General features: G+C 37.1%; 1 protein-coding gene across 2 annotated transcripts in view; it reads left to right on the top strand.

Annotated features, from left to right (window-relative positions):
* The window catches only part of PRDM5 (PR/SET domain 5), a gene marked incomplete at both ends in the record, with an annotated part of 205,951 nt that overhangs the window by 95,434 nt on the left and 94,808 nt on the right, over positions 1 to 15,709 (top strand). For both annotated transcript variants that reach the window (XM_082653415.1, XM_082653416.1), the window contains 4 exons: positions 725 to 846; positions 4,713 to 4,792; positions 9,115 to 9,199; positions 10,444 to 10,601. In XM_082653415.1, the coding sequence (XP_082509541.1) occupies positions 725 to 846; positions 4,713 to 4,792; positions 9,115 to 9,199; positions 10,444 to 10,601 (445 nt within the window). The remainder of the gene's footprint in view (positions 1 to 724; positions 847 to 4,712; positions 4,793 to 9,114; positions 9,200 to 10,443; positions 10,602 to 15,709) is intronic.

Below are 15,709 nucleotides of genomic sequence, written 5' to 3'. Positions count from 1 at the left end.
CATATATGCATCCACTTTTGCTTATGAAATTTGACATGAAATATTTCTGTTCAAAACTTAAACTTAAAACTTGGAAATTCTCTTATACACTCTTTAAAAAACCAAGCAAGGGCTATATAGTTTTTAATGAATAGATTTTAAAACTGCATTCTAGTCAGCTTTTATTCAATTTAGTATTACATATTCTACACCAAACATACTTTTGCTGAGCTGAGTCTTATAGTTCAACTGCAGGTGCTACTTAAAAGTTTAAAGGGCAAAAGGCAGAATGAAAGGAGAGATCATGAATGTGACTTCATTCAAAGTAGAGATATTTTCATAAGTCTTTGTCTTAGACTTCCAGTGTTTGTTTTTTGTCCATTTCCCCTCAGTGTTCTTCAGTGCTCAGCGAAAAGCAGTCTGAAGGATTCTTCACGAAGTTTTCAGTGCTCTGTTTGCAATTCTTCCTTCAGTTCAGCATCAAGGTTTTGTATCTGAGTTATCAGATGGCTGTTATATAGTTGCGGGTCATCGTAGGCGTGCATGCTTTCATGCTTCTTAGTGATTTAGTATCATATGGCTGCAGAATTTCAGTGCTTTCCTTCCTACCTGCCTAGGTAACACTTGTAATGACCCTGAAACTCTACTGGGGAGCATGCATTACAGAAGCCAGCCTGGATGTTAGAAGTTTGTAGGTGTCTTCACCATTTCTTCTCCCTGTTTCCCATTCCTGGTTGTCTTGTAGTTTTGAGCAGCACCAGGAGACTTGCCGGGGAGATGCCAGGTTTGTGTGTAAGGCTGACAGCTGTGGAAAGAGACTGAAGAGCAAGGATGCCCTGAGAAGACACCAGGAAAACATCCACGCCGGTGAGAACTCATCAGAGGGTTGTTTTTAAAGGGGCTTCCTCTCCCCAGGCCACAGCGATCTGTTTTTAATTCTCACTCTTGAGGAGAGAGCTTGCTTTTCCATTGTATTTCACACAGATGTAGAGCTCTGGAAATGGAATTTTTTTCTTCCACTGAGCACTATTTCTTTTTGATTTCAGCAATATTCGTCATTTTTCCTATCTCTGAATTAATCATAACTGGAAACCTAAGCTAGAATCTAGTTGTGCTTGGTAGCCAGGCGCATTAAGAATTAATGTTTTAAATAATAATTGTAATATTTTAGCATGTGAAATTTCTCTTTTAGTAGATATATTTTAAAACTGTTAAGTGATGCCCTTCTGCCTTAATATTTTTACAGTAAAATTCCATTTTTAAAAATCCTTATATTTCTTCTATATTGGAGAAAATTACTGGCTACATTTTGACATGCTAATTGAATATATTTGGATTTATAAAGTAGATACTATTTGACTTCCTTCTAATGGCTAAACAATAAGGCAAATAGAAAATTTGTCACTTAGATTTCATCTGCTTTGCACATGGTAAATGTATTTTGACTTTAGGGATTGAATCTGTTGCACTAAATAGGGCAGATGATTATCGTCAGAGTTAATGTTTTCTTTCTTCAGTGTCTTTTCCTTAAAGGAGGCTGAGGTTCATGGCACTCCTCTTATCCTTCTATACTTACATTTTTCTCATGTGTTTACTTTTGCCGTTGGCTTCTGGATGGAAATGTCTTTCTGCAAATGAGGAAAGTGTTATTTCTTTTCTCCTATCCTGTTTATTCTCACATTCAGGAGAAAAGAATAACCGGTACTCGGTTTCTGATTCCTATACTTGTTCATTGTCCAACAAGTGTCTCTTTTAATGCTAGTTACAACTTCGCACCACCAGTTTGGGCTGCACGCTCAGTACAAGCCACATTTGAAAGCTCAGGGTGGCTGAAGGTATGGGCTTGTGAAATGTGGCTTCAGAATGGTGCACATCACTTGGACTTCACAGTCTTCTGATTTCTTTCTTTCCTTTTGAAGGATATAGAGAAGATGACATTTTTCTGAATTCTTTCTACTTGGGCCTTTCCTGTCTTTGCAAAAGGCAATCATAACTTTTTGATAGACCTGTCTCTTCCTAGTTTTTGTTTTTTTAAAGCTGTTACGTTTAAAATGCTGTTCTTAATTTTCTCCATCTTTGTCTGCAATGTATTATAACAAATCTTTCATGTCATTTTTAAAGTTAACTTTGCTGAACTAAGTAAAAAAACAGATGCACACTGAAACTCTGGAAACTTGCATTCTTGTTATTGGGCATGTGGTCTTCAGACTGTGCTGGAAGCATAATTTCTTTGAGGCTTCTTGTAGTTGGTCTTGGATATTAAAATATTACTGGTTCTGAAAACTTACGGTGATTTTGTAGGAAATAACGTAAAAGGAAGTCTTTTATTTTTCTGTGTTGTGGATCACATAAAATACGAAACTTGCTGTATTTCAGCCAGAGGCCACCATGCATACTTTTTGCTGGAATTGGTGCTCAATCGGTCATTCACAGCCCCTCTCTTGCTTCTTCCCTTGCATCTGTCAGCTACACAGACATTGGGGGAAAGAATATTCCATATTCAGAATAGCGAAAAAAGCAGTGTTCATACACATGGTCGTAGAACACTTTACTGTAGAAAGACAAAGGTATTCAAGGAAAGAGAAGATCTTGCAGCTTTTACCACCGACGATGACAAATGTTCCTCATTAGATGATATGAATTGAAGATGCTGAGAAGAGAGAAGTTGAATTGTTAAATATGGATCACATTTTTCCATAGAAACTGTAACATATGGTGGGTAGGTTCTCAGACTAGCTCCTAGAAGCACACTTAACCCACATAGTGCTGAAACTCGCAGTACTTAAGTGACTGCGTATTCAGTACAGTTGTATTAATTTTCAGTGCATCTCCTACCTTTGTAAGTAATGTGTTCCTGACTGTTTTTGAAAGCTGAATCAGAAAGTCAAATGTCAGACTTAACCTGAATATAGTAAAACTAAAACGGTATAAAGTCTAGCTGTGGCTTTGTAGATGCTCTTGTCCTTGAACCTGGGGAAGCTTGTAGGGTGACCTTCCCAGTTACCCAAGAGGAAACAGTGAAGGGTCTAACTTCCTTAATTCACCATAACCATCTTTCTCTTTTGATTTCGATTCTGTGGATGCTGACGTAGAGGTTTTGTATATATGGGAAATAACATTTATCTACATTCTCAGGCAAACAGTCATAAACTTTTCCCATGTTTCTTCTCTGAGGAACTAGGATTCCAGTCCTAGGATGAAGAATAGAAGCTATAGGAGGAGAGAAGAGATTGAAGAGTAGGGATGGGGGTTTGGTGTATTGCCTGTGATTCTAGCTGGAGGAGCCATGGCAGGAGTATTGGGTTAAGGTGAAACAGGTGGTTGTGGAAATGTCACTTCTCTTTCTCTTCTCTCCCTCAAGCCTGACCTACCTTCTGGGAAAGAATAAGGTCTAGTCTCAGAGAGCAGCTGAGTTGAGGGATAAACTAGGGAAATAAAGGATTGTGGGTTAAAGGAGGGACATACTCGCTGGTGCAAGCTGGAAAAGAGGGAATATTCTTTCTCAGTGGCCCCTCATGTATAATAGATATGGATGGAGAATTGATGACCAAATGCATGCTGTCGGATATTCATTTTCCTTTGGAGAATTTTCTCCTTTAGTAGCCATATTACTTGTCAATCACCAAGAAAATTTTTCTTGGCTGTACTATTTGGCATGCTAAAAATAGTGCATTATATGAAATCCGTATCTTGAATGATAAGGCAAAAATTAATCTTTTCCTTTTTCTGAAAGTGTTGCTGTCTCGTAAACACAGTCTTTTAATCAAGTCATTTTGTAATCGTGTTTTCTACTGATTTTAGATTTCTTTCAAGAAAATAGAGAAGTGAGGTAGTGGATGAGGTTGAGGTTTTGGCAGGAATAGCCGTGGATTAGTCATTTTGGGGGCCAGGCAGTGGCCGCATGGTGGTTCCTTTTATTATTTGTTTACTTTTTGAGTATTTGTAGTCAATCAATTAAAAATTGAAAAACCATTCTGTGGTTACTTATGAGCGTGCAGATGATATTGTTATTATATCGTATTTGAAAATCTTGTTTTGTTGAATCTTTTGTTTTTTATAACCACTGTGAAATTTGAAATTTGAAATGGTCTACTATAATTATAATCACTCTATAAGAAGACAAAACTGAGCTTTGTTTTGATTTGTAAAATAATATGAATGCCAATATAATGTTTCATTGTTCTTGATTTTACCTTATTCTGGTTTTTAACATTAATATGATAAATCATATACTCTCAGATCTTGCAGGCTGATCAAGTCTAGTGCTGAAAAGAATAATCTCTGAATTCCATTTTTAAAAATCCAGCTGATTAAATCAAATATTCTGTTAAAATTTAAAGCAAGTAGCAAAATCAACTTACGAGTTAATAAATACAGTTTTCTTTTATGTACACATTTGATTAATTTTAATTTTTCACGGAAGTGTGCTTTTCTCTTTTAATACTAAATTAGAACGTGGAAAGGTGAAAGGCCCATTTTATATATGTAGAAAGTGGTATACCAAGCTGAATATTTCTCAGATTTTGAAAGCGTTTAAAATGTAGCCTCTTCTTTATCTGAGTTTAATGGATATATCTGCAACACTGAAAATTTTGGAGTTGTAAGTTAAGAAGATGAAATACCTGTTTAGAAATGATAAATCACCTAGAAACACTGTATCTAATACTCCTCTTAATATTCTCATATAAATCATGGTGGTATTTTATTTTATTTTGTTTGTTGTTTTTGTTTAGGGGATCCTAAGAAAAAACTCATATGTTCAGTGTGCAATAAAAAGTGTTCTTCAGCGTCAAGCCTGCAGGAACATAGGAAGGTCAGTAAGATAAAGACTAATGCTCATCATAGTGTAAGATCTTTTAGTCATTTATAGTGTCGGCCATGAAAATTTTTAGCTGATTTTTATATTGTAAAGACAGAGTTTTGTCATTAATTTAACTACTAACATATTCTAAAATGCAAGACTGATATGCAAAAGAGTGAACTCTCGCAAAAGAATATTCTGAGTTGTTTATTGTTGTTCAGAATTAGTAGAAATATTTCTCCAACACAGTATTGTGTGTGACTGACACCTCATACTGGTTTCAAGCTTTCCCAGTTGCTGTTTGCTCAGGAAATACTATATATTTGAGGAAACCATATACTTTTGTGTATTTATGATATGCTCTGCAGTGACATTTGGCTTAAAATGGATGCATATTATAGTTAAGTGTGGCAAAACGAAGACAAAGAGCTCTGTTATTTTGAAGAGCTAAAAATAAGGTTGAAGAATGTCAGAGTGTTGTTAGCAGAAACGATTATGCCGTTGACCCTTGAACAACAGAGGTTTGAACTGTGCTGGTCCACTTTTAGCAGATTTTTCCAGTAAATACATACTCCAGTACTACACGATCAGGGGTTGGTTGACTATGCAGATGCGGAGGGCCCGCTGTAAAGCTACACGATTTTTTCACTGCAGGGAGAGGTTGGGGGGTGGGAGTGGGGTGCAGTGGGTCCAACCCCCAAACCCCCGTGTTGCTCAAGGGCCAACTGTGTTAGGAGAAAATAAATTTAATACATTTTGCAATAAGCATTCAACTTACTAAGTTGCTATCTTAATGTGAAAGTTATCCTGAAAAGTAAATGACAGTTATTAACCCTAACAACATTAGCACTAGGTAATAGAATTTTCGACAGAATAGAATTAAATTAAAGTTTAGATTTTGTTCATATCATGGCAGAGTCCAAAAAAATATTTTATGTTATATTATAATAACAAAGATATAAATGATTATTTCCTGAGTTCATATATTATTTTTTCAGAATATCTAGGAGCATATAATATTGTCTTTTAGTCATTTAATACTAAAGAAGAGAGGAGATGATACTAGTGAAAGTAAAATTTTACTTTTGTTATGGTTTGTAAGTTGAATTTTGTCTCTTTGTGTGTGTCTGTATTCCAAAATAACTTGACAGGCCTTAAAACTCATATGATATTCAGCGCTGTAGCTCCAAGCATGTGCTGTGGATTTAACCTGTAACATGTAAGACAGTTGAATTGTTAAATGTCTGAGGTTATATCCTACATGTTGAATGATTATGATCCTTAGGGAGAAATAATGCAACAGCACTGGACAGGAGTGAAGACAGCGGATGTCACCTTCTTCTGTCCCTAACCCCCCATGTAACACTGGGCCTGTGTTCTCTCATTTATGAAGTGTGACTTTTGAACTGATCAGTGTCTTTTAATTACTTCTCTTAAGTGCCATGAAACTACTTTTTTTTTCTTTTCAGTTTCCATGTGGTTATTTTATCAGATTGTTTAAAAATATGGAGTACTTCAAGAATTTGCATATAATTCCTGTTCAGGGACCATGCTAATCTTCTCTGTATCATCCCAAATTTAGTGCACGTGCTGCTGAAGCAAGCACTGAAGCTACCTTTTAAGGGAAGTTTTGCACAGAACTCCAGTCCAGATGCTGCTGCTTTTACGTCTCTCTTCCTCCCTTCTCATCACCCTTAAGGTTTCTGAAGCAGAACCTAGTCTGAGACAAAAAGATTAAATCCAGTTGAATAAACATTAAAAAAAAAATCCTCATACTTTTATAATTCTTTGATTTCCTTCCCTGATCTTAAGAAGTTGAAATTTAAGATATCTTACCAAATTTCAGATTTTCCCAAATAGACTCTTTCAACAAAGTTGGTAGTGGGGCATATTTCTGAAAAGTGTTCTCTTTTCCATTTATTTTCTTCATAACATAAGAACTTTTCCCCCAGGGAATATCTTGGTAGATGTAAATCCTACCTGGTGGTGGTGGAATACAGCCATTCTGTTTCTGCAAATGTTAATAACTTAGTAGCTCAGTGCAGCTCTTCATTACAGCATAACTCCTCTGACTCAGCCTTTCTGAAGCCACAGGCAGCTTTTACTGACTCCATTTTTGACTGTTCTTATAGTTGGGTATGTCTAATGTCTAATAGAGTTTGGTTGTAGTATTTCACCTTGCCAGTAGATGGTGCTGTATGAATAGGTCAAATTTATATTATAGTCTAGAACAGTGTCTTACATTACTGTGTACTGCCCTATATTACAATAAGATATATTATAATCCTCCTGAAAATTATTTAATTTGGGACTTCAAATGATAAGTTATTACCATCCATGTCAATTTAATAAGCTGGACATTTTACAAAAGATGCTTTACTTAGCATTACGCATTAATTAGTGTCATTTTCACTTTAAATCTGATTGTTCTATTAAAACTTTTTTAGGAGTTTTGAGAATAGCTTTGGATTGAATTTTCCACTATAAGATAGTCAATACAAAAATGCTTTCATGTACAGTAAATATTCTTTTTTATAATTTTGATAATATCAATTCAATTCAACCTTTAAAAATGTTTCATGGGGCTTCCCTGGTGGCGCAGTGGTTGAGAGTCCGCCTGCCGATGCAGGGGACACGGCTTCGTGCCCCGGTCGGGGAAGATCCCACATGCCGCGGAGCGGCTGGGCCCGTGAGCCATCGCCACTGAGCCTGCGCATCCGGAGCCTGTGCTCCGCAACGGGAGAGGCCACAACAGTGAGAGGCCCGCGTACCGCAAAATAAATAAATAACTAAATAAAAATGTTTCATGTTTCAGAAGCCATGAGAGTTAAGTGAACAAATATATTTTGCAGTAATTTATTTAACACCTGCCACTTTCATATGGATAATTTAAAATTTGTATATACTAATTAAAATTTAACATTAAAAATGAAAATAAATATGTTTTCATTTATGTATGTCTCAGAAGGCACATCATCATTTTTTAGAGTAGCTTATTATAAAAGATATATGTTACAGAAACAGAGTTTAAGAATATAAATCTGTTCTTATTATCTTTAAATAAACATTACACCTCATATAATTGCCGTGAGGGTCTTTGATGATTGAAGATGTTGCCTTTAAAATTTCTTAGGCTGAAAATTTTCCTGCTGTACTATGTGGTACTTGCCTTCCTCAGACCTGTCATGTGGCTGGACATAGGCTTAAGGCACAGACTGCAGACCAGGGATCTGTGAGCCTTGCCCCAGCTTCCGTTTTCCTTCCTGGTGACGTCTTTTCACCATTCCTGCCTTGAGTTCCTCTGTGGTCACTTAGGTCAGGGGAGCCGTTTACCAGTCCTCCACTCTTTACTCATTGCTGCACCAGTTCAGGGTCTTCTGCCTTGGCTTTCACTCTGTAGTGGCGCTAGATATCCTGCAAGGATCACCACAGTATCTTGGCTTCCTGCAGAAGGACCTTTGCTTGTCTGGGGTTTAGTTTTGTGAGCACTACCTTTAATGAGGTTGAAACAAAAACAGGACCTCACCAAAACCATTTTTGAATCTTCAGCAAAACGGTATGATGCTCTTATTCATTGGGGTGATCAACATTTCTAATATAAGGCTTCTTGCAACACATTCCTCTTAGAACTTTGTACATTGTTACTGGTAATAAACTAAGCTTCTGCTTTTCATACCGCCTATTCAATTTCTCTGATTAAGTCTCTGGGAGGGAAAGAGCTAAATTTAATATTAAACTGTAATATTTATTTAGCCAGTTGTTTGCTAAAGTTATGCTCCTCCCCCTTATTATAATTTTTTAAAAATAAAACTAATAAAGTTTTTTATTGTGGTCGTCCTATCCTGTGAGAGTTTTGCAGTGAGCTAAATGCTTTTCAGAATCATGTATCTCCTTGTCTCTAACATTAATTAATGTGTTGTTCTGTACTACATATATTTAAGTTTAAAGGAGTGTTGACTACTGTAAAGGGGATATTTTTACTGGCAAGTTACGTATTTCCAAGTCTAAATTTGTGCATAACAGAGACTTAATATATACTAGGTATAATTTTTTACAGAGAGTGTAAATTTATTATGCACTTTAAAAATAGGTCAGCTGTTTTACATATTTAAATAACGTGCAGTCTTACATTTTTTTAATAATATGTTTCTACTAGGTAACATGTTCATTGCATTTTCAATTTATGTAGGATAGTGTGAACAAATTAGGGCTGAATTATAATATATAGTTTGGATATTGCAGTAGCAACTGTCCACATGTTTATACTTTTACTTGAGCTGTGTACAGTTTTTGGCTTTGATAGTTGACTTAACTGTCAATTTAACGTTTTGCAGATTCATGAGGTATTTGATTGTCAAGAATGTATGAAGAAATTCATTTCAGCTAATCAGCTAAAACGTCATATGATCACCCACTCAGGTAAAATACATATTTTTCCATTTGTATTGAAATCTCTACAAAAGATTCACCTCGTCATTTTCAGGAGCTCTGAGAGTGGTAATCAGGAGACCTGGTTATTAGTTCCAGGTTGGCCATTGACCGGCCATGTGATTTTGAACAAGTTACTTAGCTTCTCGACCTCAGTTTGTTTCTGAAGCGTATGTGGTTGGACTAAATGAAATTGAAGATCTTCAAACTCACCATTTAATTTGTTACCTAATCCTCCTTGAGCCTCTGTTTCTATATTCTTCATCTGTGAAAAGATATCCTACCTTTCAAAATTGCTGTTCAGGTTAAACGAAGTCATCTATGTACCACGCTAGCAGAGTGTCTGATATTTAGGAGCGATTCAGCAATTATAGTTCCGACATTTCTAGATGTTTTCACATTCTAACTAAGGAACTAATACATGTTAGTGAGAAATTTATAAGTACATTTTGAGAATGTAAGTTTTTAAAGCTATAGTTTCATTTTAAGCAAGTTTGAGTAATAGGTCAGTTACACAGACTTAGAAAAATTCAGCTCTGAAAATAACTTCTGCTTTATGAAGTCTCTTTTCTAGAGTTTAGAATGTCTGTACTTTGAGACCATTTAAGTCAGAATGTTTTTGAATAGCTACTTCATTTGGAGACAGATATAGATATTTTGGCAAATGAAAATGGAAGATCAAAAATGGTGGATCGAAAATAGAAGATCTGGTGGCCTTCAGATACGCTTTGTTTGAAAAAGTTGTCAGCATTACATGAATATTGTATAAATGTGGATTCTACCCAGCAACCTAAATGTGTAGTTCCTGCTGAGAATTGGAAGCTCGGCCTGTGTGGGGTCTGTTGGCCCAGCAGGAGGCAGGTCTGTCCTTTACCTTCATCACTGTCAGGCCACTCACCCTTTGCATTCGGAGTTGTGGCCCTGGCTTGAACTCATACCGATCAGCAGATTTTTCATCTAGAAGTAGGATTTCTTCCTTGAATTGAAACTTCATCTTTATATCTAAGCTACTTTATACATTTAGCTTGCAAGTAGATCAATAAAAGAACAAACTGATGTTTCTTTTGTGAATAGGCTCACCTGTCTAACAGATGGATTGGGTAATAGATGGTTTCAGTTGTTTGGATCATGTTTTAGTTGACTTATCCATAAGAAGTAATACAAGGTAAGGCTGTTTTCTTTTTTATCCTTTACCTTTATGTAGATATGAGATTGTCTCCACTCATTTTTCACAGAAAAACGACCCTATAATTGTGAGATTTGTAATAAATCTTTCAAGAGGCTCGATCAAGTGGGTGCTCACAAAGTAATACACAGTGAAGATAAACCTTACAAATGCAAGCTTTGTGGAAAGGGATTTGCCCACAGAAATGTTTACAAGAATCACAAGAAGGTAAAAGCTTATTAATATTGTTATAAACATACGTATTTTTGCTGATTTCCTGATATAATTACCAATTGTTTACCTTCAAAGAGGTTTTTGGATATCCGAGTCATGCTGTACATATGAAATAATTGGAGAAGATCTTGCTTCTGTTTTCTAACCACTCACTCAGGCCGTAACCCCTGTGGCCTTGTTTCCTATCTGTATTCTCTACTGACACTGTTCTCCTCACAAGCAGAGTGTCATCCAGTGTTTTCCAGCGTTGCAGTAACTGCAAAATCTTCTCTTCTTTCTTTCTATAAAGTTTGACACTCTTGCTCTTGTTACCTTTTGGAAATCCTCTTCATCTATCGCGCCATTTTAGTGACTCTGCTAGGTCTTCTGCCAGTTTCTCTGAGGGCTTCTTTGTTCTCTGAACCCTCCCCCAGGGGGTTATCCCGGCTGCTTTGACTGTAGGCCTCTTCTATGTTCTCAATGTCCGCTATATCCATGAATTCTGGTACAAACTCTGTACTGATGATTTCCAAGTGATTTATTTTGTTAATCCCAGCTCTCAGACACACATTTGCCACTGCTCGTGTGCTACATAACTGGGCACCTTTTGACCTAATGAATTTAGCACGCTCCAGATAACTTCACTTTTGGAAGTTTCTGTTAAGGACAAAAGCATCTAAATATCCCTGTCTCTTTCTGTAATATTAGCCCCTTTTTAGAATTAGAAGCTAATTCTTAAAGATTGTACCCTCTACGTTGCCTTATCACCGTCACAATCATCCATTGCTTTACCATTTCCACATCCGATCATGGCTCATCTTCATCACTTTAATACCCATCTCATTCAGCTTCTTGTTACTTATCACTTCCCACTTATTCAGCTAACTAGATAAATCATCCCAAAGCACAGCTCTATCACTCTTGTACTCTAATATTATAAGTAGATTTCCAGCACCTATTAACATATGATGCTTTACCCTGTCACTCGGAGTTCTCTACACCATGACCTCAGCTTCCTTTTCCAGCTTTGTATCCTCCTATTTTCTGCATGGGACATATCAAAAACAACTCAGCATGACCTCTCTAACTTCTCCCGTCCCTCCTTTCTAGCAGGACTCTCTTCAAGTTACAATCTCTTAGTTTCGTCTATTGATTTTTGTTTGCATTTCCTACACTTTACTCAAGTTCTTGTATCAGAAAGTTAGTTTTGGGCTTCCCTGGTGGCGCAGTGGTTGAGAGTCCGCCTGCCGATGCAGGGGACGCGAGTTCGTGCCCCGGTCCGGGAAGATCCCACATGCCGCAGAGCGGCTGGGCCCGTGAGCCATGGCCGCTGGGCCTGGGCGTCCGGAGCCTGTGCTCCGCAAGGGGAGAGGCCACAACAGTGAGAGGCCCGCGTACCGCAAAAAAAAAAAAAAAAAAAAAAGAAAGAAAGTTTTATCTAATCTACTTTGTGTAGGTAATAAATAATGTTTGAATTGAATTCAGAAAATGTGTGCAAAGATATTCATTGTCTTAGAAGTGTATGTTTAAATTTGTGATGTGATACATATTTGCTTATTGATTTTGGTATATTGTAGGATGCTATTAAACAACGTATAAATAATGCATTTTCAAATAACTTGTTACCTTTTTATTTGCAATATTCCATTGGAATTATAATTATTTCAGTATTTATTGGGACTTTACAAACACATCATTTTATCTCTTTAAATCATTTAAGAAGTTACGATATCAGTTTCAGCTTCAGTCTAAAAAGAAAAGAAAAGGCAGATTTACGAAAGAGTAAACAGGATTGATTGATGGTGTACCAAATCATCTCTGCCTGATTTCTTGCTGACCGCCCTTATGTTTAACTCAGGCATTATATGTTCAGAGGCAGGACCACATTCATTACTGCTGCATTGGAATTACATGCCTATAAAAAATTATCTGGCTAGTTTCCTGCTAAGTCTCTGGAACCCTCTTGCTCCTTTCTTTGATGAAACTGATCTACCCACATTTACGAGTTTTTCACAGTTTGACTTATGTTATATGCCATATGGGAATTTGACACAGGATCTTTGCACCATCTCTCATACCTTTAATCATAAATCATATGAAAGTAATAATGATGCCTTGGGAAGGATAGAAACAACGATGCCTGTAATTTCCAAAATGGAAAGCACATTCAATCCTTCTGCTGTGGACAGTTGTGCTTCTCACTGTGTTATGATCCTAGCGTGTATTTGGTATGGTTACATGAAAATGTTTAAAATATTTTCCAAGAGTTATGGTGAAAAAAGCAAATCAACTTTTTCTTCCTTCATTATTCATTAGTGGCCAGTTCCAAACCTAAAAAGTAAGGATATGCAAGGAAAGCAGAAAAAAACCCCACTAAAAGTCAGACCCATCTTCATCATGTAGCATGACCAAAGGTTGTTATTTTAAATAAATTATTCTTTGGGGTTTTTGATTATGTAACTTGCGTATTTCTATTATACTTATTTGGTTTATTTTGGGGTCAATTCTTTTAACATTTAAATTTGCTTGAAAAGGAAATGTTTTCATTGTGATGGACAATAGGGCGTGAAATTTTGAAGGAGTGATTTCTGTTTCTTAAACTTAATTACTTGTTTCGTCATCCTGCCAGTTATACAAGCTCAACTGGTCAAAATTAGTTTTTCTTTTCCCTAATCCTTCCTGACAGTCATTTAACCTGATTCATAGTTGTATTTTTAGGATCTAGTTAAACAAAGATTGTTCGTCTGGATCCACCTATATTCTGTGATCCTTTAAATCACAATTGGACAGACATTTCAGAACCGCAGGAAACAGAAATTAGTTAATTAGTCTTCATCCTCCATTTTGCTCCCTGTCAGATTTAAAGCAAAGCCAAACTGAGATGTGTATAGTGCTTTCTACTCCTGTGACGGGTGTGGTATCTAGATGGGCTGAGCCATCTTGGATCCTGGAGCTGGCACTACTTGCTTGATGATGGGAATGAGTACAGAGAGGTTTTGTCCTGATTAAGTCACAGACAAGCTCCTGGGGGAAAGAGCTGTGTCTATTCAAATGAGAGACCTGTTTTCCTGACCTTTATATGACCTTCAAGGGATGAACATTAGAAGCCGATGAGGAACTCTGGTCATAACCTCTCCTAAAATAATTCCATTGGGTGTCCTCTACTAACACCTCATCCAGTGATTTCCAAATTCTGGGCCATGACCACTTTGTGGGTCTTGAAGTAATTAACTGGGTCATGAATAGAATAGAATAGAATAGAACAGAACAGAATAGAATAGAATAGAATAAAAAATACAATAGAAAGTATGAGAGTAAGGGTCATTTAATGAAATAATACACGTGTGTGTGTGTCTGTGTGTATGTGTTAGATTTTGATATAAAAATTATCTTTTCGGTCATGATCAGACAGTTTGAAAGACACTGCAGGTCAGACTTTGTGCAGGTGAGATTTTATTAGACCTTAAAGAAAAGGACAGGTCTCTCTATAAAGAAATCAGGGATTAGGTTCTAAGACCATAATATATGGCATAAATTTTACGTAATAAAAGAAATCTTGGTCAGTCTCTAAGAAAGGTGCCAAGTTGTAGATTGAAAGACAGTGGCTCAGTAATTCCATCACAACCACTTTTTCCTTCAACTTTGCATCAGATTTCTCTTCTTCAGGTGGGTTGTAGGTGAAGTCGTGGGTGGTTCATGTAAGGTGTTGTATGTCCAGAATTGCCTATTTTTGTGTTCTAGAAGCACATTCACAAGGATGAGATGCTCACACTAAGGGGGGCATGCATGTAGGAATTGACCCTGACAGAGGAAAGGAACAGATACACATGTTCCTCTGAAGCTCATTTAGTTAATGGCAAATTGCTTACCCTGTTTCAGTTATTTTTCTTCGGTGGATGATGGGATGGCATCGTACAGTTTCTAATGTAAGCACCTTATTTCTCGTACTAGACAGTAAGCTTTGAAGATAGATGCTGTACTTTAATTCACGGCACCTGTTGACCACATTGTGCTCTGAATGTGGCAGACATTTTCCGAATGAATAAAAATTCATGAAAAAATTATCCCAAGTAAATGATTTAATGTTCTTAGTTAAATGGTAGTTATGATACGAGGAGCGATTTCTCTAAATCTCTATTTGCAATATGTATTGCAGCATTTTTCCCTTTCTGAGCACTCCCTTTCTTGACTTTATGAGCATATCAGTGATCTAGTGATCCACTGAAAAATCATGGTTGTGTTCCTTCTGCACTGGGTTTATCAGCCCGAGATAGCTAAGAACTCTTTAAACCTTTCATTTGAAGACACTGCACTGTTCTAATTTTCTGAACCCTTTCCTGGCTCTGAGTTAGATATTTCACATGTAGCTCACTTACTCCCAAATCAGTGATGGCCCTTTGTCCCCTGAGAAACTTTAATAGAAGAACCTGCCTCCCAGCTTGCTTCTGCTTCCCCAGATTATGATTGAAGAGCCGTCAACTAAAGACTGTTCCTTGGTGTTTCCCTGAACCACAGCATTGCTGCTGCTCTTCAGAGCTTTCTTCACCCCGGTTCCTGTGGGCACAGGGCCTTGCCTTCCAGGTCTCTAGCCTCTGACTCTTGCCTTGTACTTAAAGGTTCAGACTGGCTCTCACCTCCAGAATACTGCCTTTGTTCTTTGCTCTTTACCAGCCCAGCCCAACCCAGGGGTTGAGCTCACTTTACTTGACCCGCCTGATCAAGTGCACACCGTAAGCCTTCTTAAAACCGCAAAGGGAAATGTTCTTTATTTTTAAATTAATTTTGTTTTCCTTTTTTTTCCTTTGTAGTAGACATCATATGAAAACAAATCCCTAAGATCATACATGAATGCATGGGTAGTCAGTTATGCAGCTTAGGTTAGAATCCCCGGCACCAGCCACCCTCCCTTCTGCCTACCACGTTTCTAGGCCCCTTCCCAGTGAATAGCCTCTGGGCTTTCCCAAGTACATTAACAACTGTACACGTTGTTGTACAAATTATTTGTTCATTATTACCACATCTACTACTATATTCAAAGGCAGGTGATCCTAGTAACCGGAGGATATTTTGTAGACTGAGTAAAATTCAGTTTTTATCCTCAGCATAATGCCGTTGACATACTT

Source organism: Grampus griseus (assembly GCF_964374135.1).
Source record: "Grampus griseus genome assembly, chromosome: 4".
Lineage (NCBI taxonomy): Eukaryota > Metazoa > Chordata > Mammalia > Artiodactyla > Delphinidae > Grampus > Grampus griseus.
Note: the sequence above shows the minus strand (reverse complement) of the source record. Positions and strands in the feature narration are given on the sequence as shown.